This window comes from Thyridium curvatum (genome assembly GCF_004353045.1).
Source record: "Thyridium curvatum strain D216 chromosome Unknown NODE_41_length_360454_cov_79.457556, whole genome shotgun sequence".
In the NCBI taxonomy this organism is placed as follows: Eukaryota; Fungi; Ascomycota; class Sordariomycetes; order Thyridiales; family Thyridiaceae; genus Thyridium; species Thyridium curvatum.
The window spans coordinates 94901-107140 of record NW_022156796.1 but is presented as its reverse complement, the minus strand read 5'-3'; the positions used below and the strand labels follow the sequence as shown (position 1 = coordinate 107140).

At 52.7% G+C, this 12240-nt stretch overlaps 4 protein-coding genes across 4 annotated transcripts; all 4 read left to right on the top strand.

Moving 5' to 3' along the window:
- Positions 1 to 329: 329 nt before the first annotated feature.
- E0L32_006941 (uncharacterized protein) lies at positions 330 to 1559 on the top strand (the record flags this gene model as incomplete). The annotated part of the gene is made up of 1 exon (XM_031141629.1): positions 330 to 1559. One exon carries the CDS (start codon positions 330 to 332, stop codon positions 1557 to 1559), a length of 1230 nt encoding a protein of 409 aa, XP_030994005.1.
- A 1214-nt stretch (positions 1560 to 2773) lies between these two features.
- E0L32_006940 (uncharacterized protein) lies at positions 2774 to 5285 on the top strand (the record flags this gene model as incomplete). Its single annotated transcript, XM_031141628.1, has 4 exons — positions 2774 to 3134; positions 3398 to 3517; positions 3761 to 4470; positions 4578 to 5285. 4 exons carry the CDS (start codon positions 2774 to 2776, stop codon positions 5283 to 5285), a joined length of 1899 nt encoding a protein of 632 aa, XP_030994004.1.
- A 1565-nt stretch (positions 5286 to 6850) lies between these two features.
- Positions 6851 to 9229, top strand: E0L32_006939 (uncharacterized protein; the record flags this gene model as incomplete). Its single annotated transcript, XM_031141627.1, has 1 exon — positions 6851 to 9229. One exon carries the CDS (start codon positions 6851 to 6853, stop codon positions 9227 to 9229), a length of 2379 nt encoding a protein of 792 aa, XP_030994003.1.
- A 660-nt stretch (positions 9230 to 9889) lies between these two features.
- On the top strand, positions 9890 to 11854 carry E0L32_006938 (uncharacterized protein; the record flags this gene model as incomplete). Its single annotated transcript, XM_031141626.1, has 3 exons — positions 9890 to 9996; positions 10076 to 10695; positions 10746 to 11854. The coding sequence occupies 3 exons, from the start codon at positions 9890 to 9892 to the stop codon at positions 11852 to 11854; spliced, it is 1836 nt and encodes a 611-aa protein (XP_030994002.1).
- Between the last annotated feature and the right edge of the window lie 386 nt (positions 11855 to 12240).

Genomic DNA, 12240 nt, shown 5'->3' with positions numbered 1-12240 from the left:
AGCCAAGTCTCAACACGATATTGGCTAGCAACATATGGATCGATGGCTGTTTCCTGATCAGTTTTCATCTTTGGGGTGATTATTTCGCACACCTCGGAATTGCTGGGGTGGAGACAAGTACTAGATCGACTTGATGGGAAGATATCAAGCTGAAGGGAAAGTGAATTGAAGGGCAAAACAATAGTGAGGTTTTGCAGAGGGTATTAGTGAGCCCAGGCAGCGATCTCGTCAATTCCCCTTTCACTTCACTTCGCTTCTTTATCTCTCTCCGCCGCTTCACCGAATCTCCTGATGCCAACGATTTAGGGGGAATAACTTGCATCTCCAAGATGGCGGGGCCCGAGCCGATCCCAGTCTCAGTCCTGTTGACTTGTGCCGCCTGTGGCGAAGTGAAATCGGAAGAAGAATCGATCGAGTGTCCTCAATGCAAGGACATCCGCTACTGCGACAGCGACTGCCAAGAGCTCGACAAACCGGTCCACGACCTGCTCTGCGATACCCTCGCCGATTTCGATCCTCACAATCCTCCTTCACCAACCCACGGCAGAGCTATCCTCTTTCCGGATAACGATGAGCGCCCTCGCTTCGTGTGGATCAACAGGCTCCGCAACGACTACTGGGACTGCGACGGCATCCTGGGCATCCATACCGACAGCCACAACATGACCAAGCTGGAAGACAAAACCTGCCCGGCGATTCGAATCCGCACACAGACCATCTATCTCATCTACGTCGACTCAGCGATCAAAGACGAATATGCCTACGACGGCAACGCCTCGATTGAGGCACTCAGCAACCTGAAGGGCGTGGCATACGACTGGAGAGGCCCGGTCTTGGCCGTTAGGTACGCGGACCACCTCAACATGCGAGACTTTCGCGCCATTGTCGATCACCTCCAGTCCTACCCGAAGAACAATGCGCTGATGGGCGAGAGTCGATATGGAGGAGACGTATACCCCGGAATCAAGCTCAACACGGCGAAAGACATGAAAGTCTTTGGCACACCGCCCCTCCAGCCACTCTCCTTGAGTCAGGCAATGGTTCTTGACCAAGTGTCCTCTCCATTCGCACTTTTCTCGGAGCTGAAGCCGCAGCTCTACTGGCGCCACGCTGGGGCCATCCATTTCGACTCGGTCAACCGCCACGGGCTACTGGTATTTGCAGAGACCAGTCTGCCTGGCTTCGGTGTTGTCGGACCCTCAGAGAAGATCAAGAACAAATTCAACACCTTGGACCTCAGTCGTCTTCAGAAGGTCTGGAAGGAAGGTCAGCCCTGGAGTCAGAGCTACATCATCTTCCGGGAAGGGACGGGCTCAATCGTTCGCAGAATAGAGCCACTCCATATTGAGGCCCTCGAGGCTTTCCTGATGGAGCAGGCTCAGAAGGTCGCGAGAGGTGGATATGTTGTGAGGGACATGTTGAAAAAGGAACTGACAACAGAGGCCTTTACTGAGTTCTGGGGCAGATATACAGCAGCACGAAACATTGGAGGCCACATCTCAGCGCCGTTCATGTTGCAGCCGTCTCCCAAGCAATGCACCTCCTGTATCCAGCTCTAGCGTGTTTATCGCAAGCATCGCAAGAGACGTTGCCAGTAGCGAGGGTCAAGTTGATAGCGGTTGCAGATAACGTAGCTCAACAATACTCTACCCGCGTGACGAATGCATTATCTTTCCTGCTCAGCTAGATGCCTTTTAAAGAATCGAATGGTCTTCAATAGCAAAGACTTTCCTCAGATGCTCTCCAGGTCTCTTAAGTACTGATTGACTCATACTTTGTTCTCGGTTTGTGAGACCCATGTAAGTTATCTCACAGCTTGAGATTACTTGTTCTATGATGCTTAGTGGTGTTCCCTTCGGTAGATTGCCCCAAGCATTAATATCAAGCAAAGATTAAGCTGCAGAAGGTCATGCCCTCTTTCCCGCACCAACCATACCTCCCCCCCTGTGCGTCATGGGCTTAAAAGCCGGGAAAGGTGCCACATTGAAAGATGATTGGTACCATATCAGCCGTGTGATCAGAGAATCGCTGTGGGCCGTGCATTCGTAATCCGAAACGGCACCCGATTCGCCAGGCTCAGAGTGAGAGCAAGGACCAAGACATGCATGGGCAAGGCCAAGGCCGAGCGCCGTTGGTTTCATTGGCACAGGACTGCCCATGTCAGATGGTCAAGCCCGTGCCTTGCCGGGAATGGAGGCAACACTCGACAGCCCATGCTCTTTTTCCTAGTTAGCTCACCGTTCAGTGAGTCTGCGCCGCTTCTGGTGCCACTCCAGCTCAACCGACGTTATCCATAAATGCATCCTGGTATGGTCCCGAGGAACTGGCTTCAGGCATACAAGTACATAGGTAGATTTCGCAGTGTCCATTCCGGGGGCTTGACCCGTATTTAGGAATATTAGACATAAACTCTGCGGAGTGGATCGGCAGTTAACATCGCCACATCTGGCAGGTCGGAAAGGCAGAGTGCCATTCCCTCACTTCCTCCGCTCTTGGCAGTCTTGGCACCCTCTTATCAGTAAGCCCGGAGAGGCTGGGCGTGACAGGCATTGGACGGAGCAATGAAACGTTGTTGGAGGGGTACCCCGAATCCTACAACGCGACATCTTAATAAATGGCTGACTGGCTCAATGGAAATGGATCGTCTGACGCACGCGTATCCTTCCTGCTGCGCATTGTTGCATTGCTTGCTGGCGATAGTCCATTTTCGCAGCAAGGAGGTCCGCAATCCTGTGCGACTTTATGACTTGATTGACGACGCGAATACAAGACAATGGCTAAGGTTGACGCGCCCGCCGAAAAGTCGGCCATTGGCGAAAAATCCGCCGGTCCGGCTGCGGTGGAGCCCCAGCCGGTCGCAACTTCTCAGCCCGACACCGTGACTAGCGCCCCGCCCGCGCCCGGGACCGCACCCACCGGAGAGAAGACTTTGGCCGGGCAGGCTGACGGTGCCGAGGAGGTCGGCCGCGTCGTCCAGACAGACATTCTTCGTGGCCCCAATGGCGAGATTTATCCGACCGCCGAGGAGCTGCTCACCCTTCGTCCTGTCAAAGGCAAGATTGGGTGGGTCATCTACACGATCGCCATCGTAGAAATGGTCGAGCGATTCTCCTACTATGGGACTACAACTATCTGTAAGTTGAACTGACATCTGGATTTGACGTGGACCAACACCAGACATGATGTTTCGCGAGAATGGTCTGCGTGGTGTCACGTGCCCTCACCAGGCCCCTTTTCTTCTTCATCCACGTCCGTCCCAGGTACCGGAACTCAACAGGCCTTGAGGCCTTGAGACCACCAATAGTACGAGTACTTGCTGCAGATTTGGGTTCTTTCCCTATTTGTGCTTTGATTTTGCCCTGATAATCTGGCTAATCGCAAACCCTATCTTGTATAGTCACAAACTTCATCCAGCACCCTCGGCCCGAGGGCTCACCCTCCGGCGCCGGCTACGAGGGACAGTCAGGCGCCATGGGCATGGGGCAACAAGGGTGCGATATTTACTACTTTATATTCAGTAAAAGTCCAACCCTAAGTCTTGTGCTAACCCCGACATGAGCAGCAAGTTAAGTTAATTAAGTTAAATCAGCGAAATCAGGGGTAGTGGTGTTCTGTTGATTTTCTGATCTAACCCCTGTTTTCTACACCAAAAATTTCAACACTAACCTGGGGCGCCTCCACAAAAAAGCATCGACAGGGTTGACTCTTTTTAATTCGTTCTTTGCCTATCTGATGCCTCTACTGGGAGGCTACCTATCAGATACCTACTGGGGCAAGTTTAAGACGATCAACGTCGGCATCGCCTCGGCCACGTTCGGCCATGTTCTCATTGTCATCTCTGCCATCCCTGCAGTCTTGAACAACCAGAGAGGCTCGCTCGCCGCCTTCATCATCGGCCTTTTATTCTTCGGCGTCGGGGTCGGTTTCTTCAAAGCCAACATATCTCCGCTGATCGCCGAACAGTATGAGGCAAAAGCCCCGCGTGCTACCGTCCAGACGCTTCCGAGTGGCGAACGCGTGATCGTGGACCCCCACAAGACATACGCCATCATCTATATGCGTTACTACTTTTTCATCAACATCGGCGTCTTGTTCGGCCAAGTTGCCATGGTCTATGCCGAGAAGTACGTCGGCTTCTGGCTCGCATATCTTCTGCCGACGATTCTCTTCTTCCTCTGCCCCATTGTCATGGTCGTGTGCCGGAACAAGTACATCAAGAACCCGCCGACTGGGTCAGTCGCCAGCAAGGCTACCGGTCTCTGGGCACTGGCAATGAAGAAGCACTGGTCTTGGAACCCCGTAAGGACTGTTCGCAACATGCGTTCTGCTGACTTCTGGGAAGCGGTCAAGCCCAGCCGGCTCGGTGACAATAAGCCCGACTGGATGACATTCGACGACAACTGGGTAGACGAGGTCCGCAGGGGTTTCTGTGCCGCGAAGGTCTTCTTGTTCTATCCAATCTTCTGGCTTGTAAGTGGTGCTTCTTCTTCTTTGCATGGTATTTCTGTGACATGTGGCGGCTGACTGAGAACACTGCTTAGCCCTATAACCAATTATACAATAACCTGACGTCGCAGGCAGCCACTATGAGGCTTGACGGCTTTCCCAATGACCTAGTTAACAACCTGGATCCCATTGCCCTGCTTATTTTCATCCCCCTGTTCGACAAATTCTTCTACCCCTGGATGGACCGGGCGCGCATCCGTGTGACCCCTATCCGCAAGATCGCCGTTGGTTTCATCATGGCCGTTCTCGCAATGATCGTCGCCACCCTGATTCAACACTATATCTACGTGCAATCCCCCTGCGGCACCAATGCCAGCAGCTGCGACACTCCCCCAGATATCTCCGTCTGGGTCCAGACCCCGGCGTACGTGCTGATCGCCTTTTCCGAGATCGGGGCCTCTATCACCGGTCTGGAGTACGCTTTTACGAAGGCTCCCAAGAATATGCGCGGCCTCGTGACCGGCTTGTTCTGGTTTGCCCAAGCCTTCAGCGCGGCTCTCGCCCAGGCGTTTGTCCCATTTGCCAAAGACCCTCTTCTGGTCTGGCTGTACACGACAATTGCAATCATCACCACCCTGGGCGGTATAGGCTTCTGGATCACATTTAGGAAGCTCGACAGGGAGGAGGAAGAGCTCAACGCGCTGCCCGACAGTGTCTTTGTGGGCAAGCAGAACAAGGAGGTCATCGATATCGAAGCTGCCAAGGCGGCCGAGATGGAGCAGCAGAAGCTCAGGCACATTCAGGGCCTCGACAAGCGTCTCCAGGAGACTGCACACTAAATATTTGCAGCTCGCTCCGCATTGCACACATCATACCAAACTCGGACGTTTGGCTCTTATACAGATGCAATGCTGTCAGCGGTATAGGGCTTTATAAAGTATAACGACCCACCTGGTACTAAGAGATTTCTCTTTTGCCCGTGTGCCTTAGGCGGATATTCTATCCGACAATTGCGCAAGGGGCCATGCCGGGTTCCGGCACCCGTGGGGCCACTTTTCCGGGTGGCCCGTGCACTCCGGGCCGCACACCAGGTTGCCCCGCTTTTCTTCATTTCCCGCCTTTTCTCCAATGCAGCAAATTCCGTTGCAGCCCTGCTGCATTTATCCTGTGCCTTGGCATTATTCAGTAATTACATCTAGCTGATTTCGCAAACTGAATGCTACAATCTCGTTTCCCCTTTTGATATTCTTTACCTATTTATTCAGGTGTAAGGAGATTTACTCTGATACCGTGCCCGATCAACACCCTCCAGTCTACAGGAGGGACCGGAAACGAGAGAACCGGAGAACATAAGTGCCGAAATCCATAGTGCAAATAGCCGTCCAGCGGCATCCGCGATACGGGGTATTCTTCTGGGGTTGTCTTACCAAGAAGCCAATATAAGCACTTCCGGCCACCCAGGGCAAGGACTCAGGCTCAATAAATGGGCACGCATTTGCCTGAGGTCATCCGATTTCCTCGTAAAGAGTCCCATTCTAAGGCAGGCAGAGATGAGACACAGCTGCGACTCAGCCGGGACATGCAAGTATTCAGGGCTGAAGACCAACGGTAATTTGGAAGGGTTCATAGCTGATGTTGACTTTGTTGAGGGGGTACGTTCTTTGTGTCGGAACGGAAGAATGGGCCCCCCTCCCGAGCGATATGATGGCGACCTGTTTGGGCTATTCTAGACGAGAGAGCTCAGAGACGTATTGCCATCTCAACATGATGCTGAGCCACGTGCTGTGATCACACCTCTCCAGGTTCTCCCTTATCGCGGTGCTTGTTTTGGCGGCTTGGCGGAAATAGTATGCATGCGAGTCATGGTTTAAAAGAGTTTAGTGTTCTAAAATTCGGGCATCGACGTCTTCAAAACTCCAAGCCCAAAGATAAGCATTCCAGCTGCCGAGAAAGAGCTTATCTTCGCATAGATCTTTCCCCTCAGTGACTGATAATCTCTTGTGAGATTGTCCAATCTCAGCTGGGCAACATTTGACCTTCCCCGCACCAGCGGTCTGTTGACCGATCTGAACGTGCACTTCGAGCGGAGTTGCAGGTCTTGGCATGCACATGCAGGCTAATACCGACACTGAAGGTCTTCGTCTAACTGATACCACCTTGCAATTTCTAGATATGTTTTCCGCAGCAGTCCTCACGAGGGATCAAACCGACGACAAGAACGGGAATATGATTGAGATGCCCGGGCGAGGTCTAAAAAAGCTAGACTTCGGACAGCTCCGAAGTTCCGCGAACATTCCGTCGAGGGCCGTGTATATAAGATCTCCCATCGGGCTCCCATGTATTGAATACAGCACTCGATCAGTCAAGAAGCAGTTCCCGGGAAACGCTACCTTCCTTTTTCATAATGTGGAAGCTTAAGACTTTATTATTTTCTGTAGGCCTGGCGGGCGCCACAGTTGTACCGCCGCTGGGCTTGGACAGACGTCTTCTCCACGATCAAATGGAAAGGCGATCACTGAATAAGACCTCAGGCTCGGCGTGTGGCCTGGGTAAGCCTGCTCCTATCGTGGCTGCACCCAAGCTCAATGTGTGGTCCCAGATCACCCCGGAGGACAATCTAGCTGTCTGGAAACTCTTACATGATCCCAAAACTGGGCTGAACCTGACCGATCCCGCTACAGCGGGGATCAACGATAACTACGTGTTTTGGATTGACACACTTCACACTAACAAATCTGCCGTCCTTCCCTACCTAGACGGCAGCGGCGTGCCGCCCTCCAAGTACGCCAGAGTTATCATCTTTGAAGGCGGAAAGCAAGAACCTGTGTCTCAAGAGTATCAGGTCGGGCCCCTTCCAGTGTCTGCCCAGACCAAGGTCGAGAAGCTCGATTGGATGTACAATGGCGGCATGGGGGGCGCTGTCCCATATAATGGCCGTCACAACGACTTCAAGAAGATGTCGGCTACCGATACCCTCGTTAATGCTGTCATGGGCAACATCTCCGACATTACCGCCGCACTGTTCCAGGGTGGTGTCTACTACGGAGCCAGAGACAATCGTACCACTCTTATGGCCGATCCCTACATTACGCCGACATCCTTTGATGGGAGTCAAGGCTTTCAAATCATCATCTTCCGAGTTCCTGGTCTGGCAAATTATCTTACCCCTATAGATCTCTACGTCATTGTGGATTGTCCCGGCACGGACATTTCCAAGTACAAGCTTAAGGGAATTGTCACGAATTCTCGCTTTTTCCCTACAGTCGCTGATCTTCGGGCCGCCTTCGAGGCTGGTGAGCTCGTGCAGGAGTTCGCTCACAGCAAAGACTCCAGCTGGTTGCTCGACAATTACCACCCAGATATGGGCACTCGTGATCTCGAGGAGCAATTTGCACCTCAGAACTTGGAGATTGGCGGCAAGCGGTACAAACTCGATGAGAAGCAGCAGTATGTCGAGTACCTGGGCTGGTCATTCTATGTTGCATACACCCGCTCGCTCGGCATCATGTACTACGACATCCGCTTCAAGGGCGAGCGCATTCTGTACGAGCTCTCGATGCAGGAGGCCGCGGCGCAGTACGGTGGTTTCACTCCAAAAGCAGCTGGCACTGTCTATCACGACACATACTTTGAGCTCGGCACAAATATCTCGCCCCTTGTCGAGGGCTATGATTGTCCCTTTGGAAGTACCTTCTGGAACATGACTTACCATACCGGCAACAAGACCACTATCAATCAGAAGGCGATCTGCATTTTTGAGCAAGACAGCGGCTTCCCTCTCTCGCGGCATCGTTACGGCGGCGGCTCGTCCGAGTATGGGTTTGAGCATCTTGGCTCCACTAAGGGTTCGGCCCTGACTGTGAGGTCTATTGCAACTGTCGGCAACTACGACTATCTCTTTGACTATATGTTCCACGTCGACGGTTCTCTAGAAGTCATGGTCCGCGCATCTGGGTACCTTCAGTCGTCGTTCTACTACAAAGATCAAGGCAATTGGGGGCCTCGTATCGCCGAGGCCACGCAAGGCTCCCTCCACGACCATGTGCTCACCTGGAAAGCTGACTTTGACGTTATCGACTCCAACAACAGCCTCCAGCTGACTCGTCTGCAAGCACTCAACACCACCCAGCCGTGGTTCCCCGAGCTGGGGACTTTCGAGCAGCTGACCCTCAACAAGAGCATCATAGCTACGGAGAAGCAGTGGAACTGGGATGACAACAGCCAGGCCATGTACTGCGTGCTTTCCAAATCTGCCAAGAACGCCTGGGGCGAGCCGCGCGGCTACCGCATCATCCCGCGCCTGATGAACATGCATCTCAGCACCCTCAACTCGCCCTTCTCTCTGCGCAACTTGCCCTTCGCCAAGTCCCACGCGGCCGTCACTCGCCAGCACGACAACGAGCCGTACGCCAACAGCGTGCAGAACCTGAACCTGCCCATGAAGCCCCAGCAGGACTTTGCCAAGTTCTTTGACGGCGAGAGCATCGACGGCGAGGACCTGGTCGTCTGGTTCAACCTGGGCATGCACCACTTCACGCGCGCCGAGGATATCCCCGTCACTCTGTTCACCGAGGCCGTGAGCAGCATCATGTTTGCGCCGCAGAACTTCTTCGACAAGGCTCAAGATGTGGACCTGCAGAACCGGCGGTGGATCACGCCCGACCCGGCCACCAAGGGACTGAATGTGGAGACGTATGGTGTGGAGCTTCCGCAGTGCAAGATCGAGCTTGAGGAGCCGGGACTGAAAGTCGGCAAAGTTTCCAAGACTGATTCGAGCCAGTGATAGTTCTCGGATCTTTGAAGACCCCTGGGTGACCGCGAGGTTAATGCAGATGGTCCTGAATGTTAATGCACTTTGATTACACGATTCTTTTGAACATTAAATCAGCAACATCAGATTGGGGCACATTTAGCGTGTCTGTTGTCTAGTTATCAAGACTATAGTCAAATTTGTACCGCCGCCAAGTCGGGAGAAGAGAACTACTGGACCATGCGAGTCGTTCATGAAAGTCATAGGCAAATCCATCTCTTATTCCATTTCAAACGTGGCTAGTAATCTCAACTAATTCCGTGGCCACTCCATGCGGGATCGATATTTCTAAAGTTGATTCCGATCTTGTCCCGTGCCGGTCTGATGCTTGCGCTTCAGCAAAACAGATGGAACCATAACAACCCTATGTAAGATTGCAAGAAGGCTGGCTGCAGTCTCTCAGATGACTTATCCTTTAGGTCATGACACCTGAGCATTACCGCAGTCTTTCTCGGCGGCCGAGTCCTCCTGGACAGTGGGATGTAGGCCGTTTCTGGTCTATGAGGTGAGGGATGGGATATGCGGTGAAACTACGAGCTGAGTGCGTCTGTGACATCCTTTCCAATCAGATGGGTTGCAATCCTTACTTATTTCCTGCCGTTTTTGACCGCCCTGGGCCCCTCATCGCCTTGCATGCTGCTGCAGGTTGGTCGAAGTGCTCATGGATCACGCGCCGTCCCTGGTCCTTTCTACTCCAGTCTCCGCAGCAAGGAGCGCCAAGACCGCAGCAAGGAACTGATGTGGGTTTGATACCCTTCCATGCGAGCGTCAGCAAGTGCGTTTGCCCAGTATGTGGCTGATCAACATAACATCAATGAGGCTCGATGAGTTTACCCCGCCCGATTTGCCGAGATACGCCATCCTGTCGCACACCTGGGAGAAGGAGGAGGTCACGTTCCAGGAGTTCTCAAACATAGACCTGGCCAAGAAGAAGGCTGGCTTCGCCAAGATCAAGAAGACATGTGAGCTGGCGACGGCCAATAACCTCGACTATGTCTGGGTGGACACGTGCTGCATCGACAAGTCATCCAGTGCCGAGCTCTCAGAGGCGATCAACTCGATGTTTGAGTGGTACAAACTGGCCACAGTTTGCTTTGCCTACCTGTCGGATCTCCAGGTGAATTCTTTAAACTCCCTGTGGGTTGACGAGGAGAAGAGAACGGTGTGCCGTTGGTTTCGGCGGGGCTGGACGCTGCAAGAGCTCCTGGCTCCCGCTCGACTGGAATTTTATGACAGTGGGTGGAATTACAAGGGCCTCAAGACAGATCCAGGGGTGATGAAGCAACTATTCCCAATGACTGGGATCCGCAATCAGAAGGTGTTCCGTAATAGTGACGCAATTCAGGAGATTGCCGTGGGAGAAAGGATGTCGTGGGCCTCAAATCGAGAGACCAAAAGACTTGAAGACATCGCGTATTGTCTACTTGGAATCTTTCAAGGTGAAAGTCTGCTTTCTTGGTTATGAGTCTTCACTAACTGGCGGTCGCAGTCAACATGCCTATGCTGTACGGAGAGGGCATGCGTGCTTTTCAGCGCTTGCAGGAGGAGATCATCAAAACCAGTACCGATATGTCCTTGTTCTGCTGGAGGGCAAAGCGCGGCGACACGCGATACCGCGGTCTCCTGGCAGATTCACCTCGCGAATTTGCCTCATACTACAGGACCGCTTTGGACTCTCGAAAGTCTATCAGTTGGGCCTCGGTCGGATCAGAGAAAGAATTCGCGGTTACAAACAAAGGCATTCGCATCGATGCCGAGCTTGTCAGCACCCCTCACGGACCGGGAGGTCAGATAGTCAAGGCATTAAGATGCAATCTACGACCTGATGACTATGTCGTGCTCATTCCCATTCGGCATTTCCGGGACAACGTGTACATCAGAGAAACGCCACATATGATAGTCTCTTCCGACTCAGCCGAGGTGGAAAACAAGCTGATTTATATAGCTAAAACCGTGGACCGACGGATGGACCAAGATTTGGCCCAGCACATGGACTTGAGACTATCCTTCGTCATTTCCCCTATACCCCCGGCTTTCCGAATTGTGCCGGTGAGGTGCTGGCCAGCGGTCCAATGGCGAGAAGGGCCGCAGCACTTCCAACTCACAAGTGCCAAGATATGTACCTGCATCGTCGTCTACCGGTTGACCCATAACAACGAGACAAGGGGAGAGTTCGCCGCGATCTGCCAGAGGAATGCTTCGGCAACCCAGTCACTACGCTATGCCTTGGTCAGCATGAGCGAGATAGGACACCTCTTTGAGATGTTGGAGGAAAGTACTGAGAAGAATATTGCTGCTCTGTCGTCGATGGAAAAGTTCATCATTACTGGGAGACAGACTGTCGACGTCGAGTCCGAAGGCAGAACGTTCAATGTGTTTCTCTCCAAGTTTGCGCCCGATGACGAACAACGACTTAACACGCTATACATCTCGATAGCTTCAACAGCAGAGGCCCTCTATGCATCTAGTAAAGCAAAGGATATAGACCCCCCTATTGGAGGAGTGAAAAGGTCGAAGAACCTGGAGGACACGAAGGATATTGCCAAAGTCAGAAGGAAAGTAATCGCAGTTGATACGAAGAAAGACGCCGTGAAATAGTCGTATGGCTTTCACAGGACTTGACTAGAAGTGAGCGCAGTTAGGATACATATAGGGTGTTCAGAGCACAGGTGGGAGCTGCCTCAAGGATCTCCAACTTAGCAGGTGAATAAATAAAGCCATCAGGAGAGGGGACCAGGAATCCTTCAATGTCCATGTAGCATTCGAACACGTGACGGTGCTGGAAACGGCGCAGATTTGATCCAACCACTCGACCAGCACCGCCCCCTGCTGCACTTCGCCCCTGCTGCACTTCGAGTTATGCATTGTGATCCAATCGCTTCTCGGCGATTTACGCGCCCTACAGTAGAGACAGCCCAGTTGTGTGCCTAACCTGACTTTCCTCCCACTCTTTTGTGCCCTCCTCCCACTCTTTTGTGCCCTCC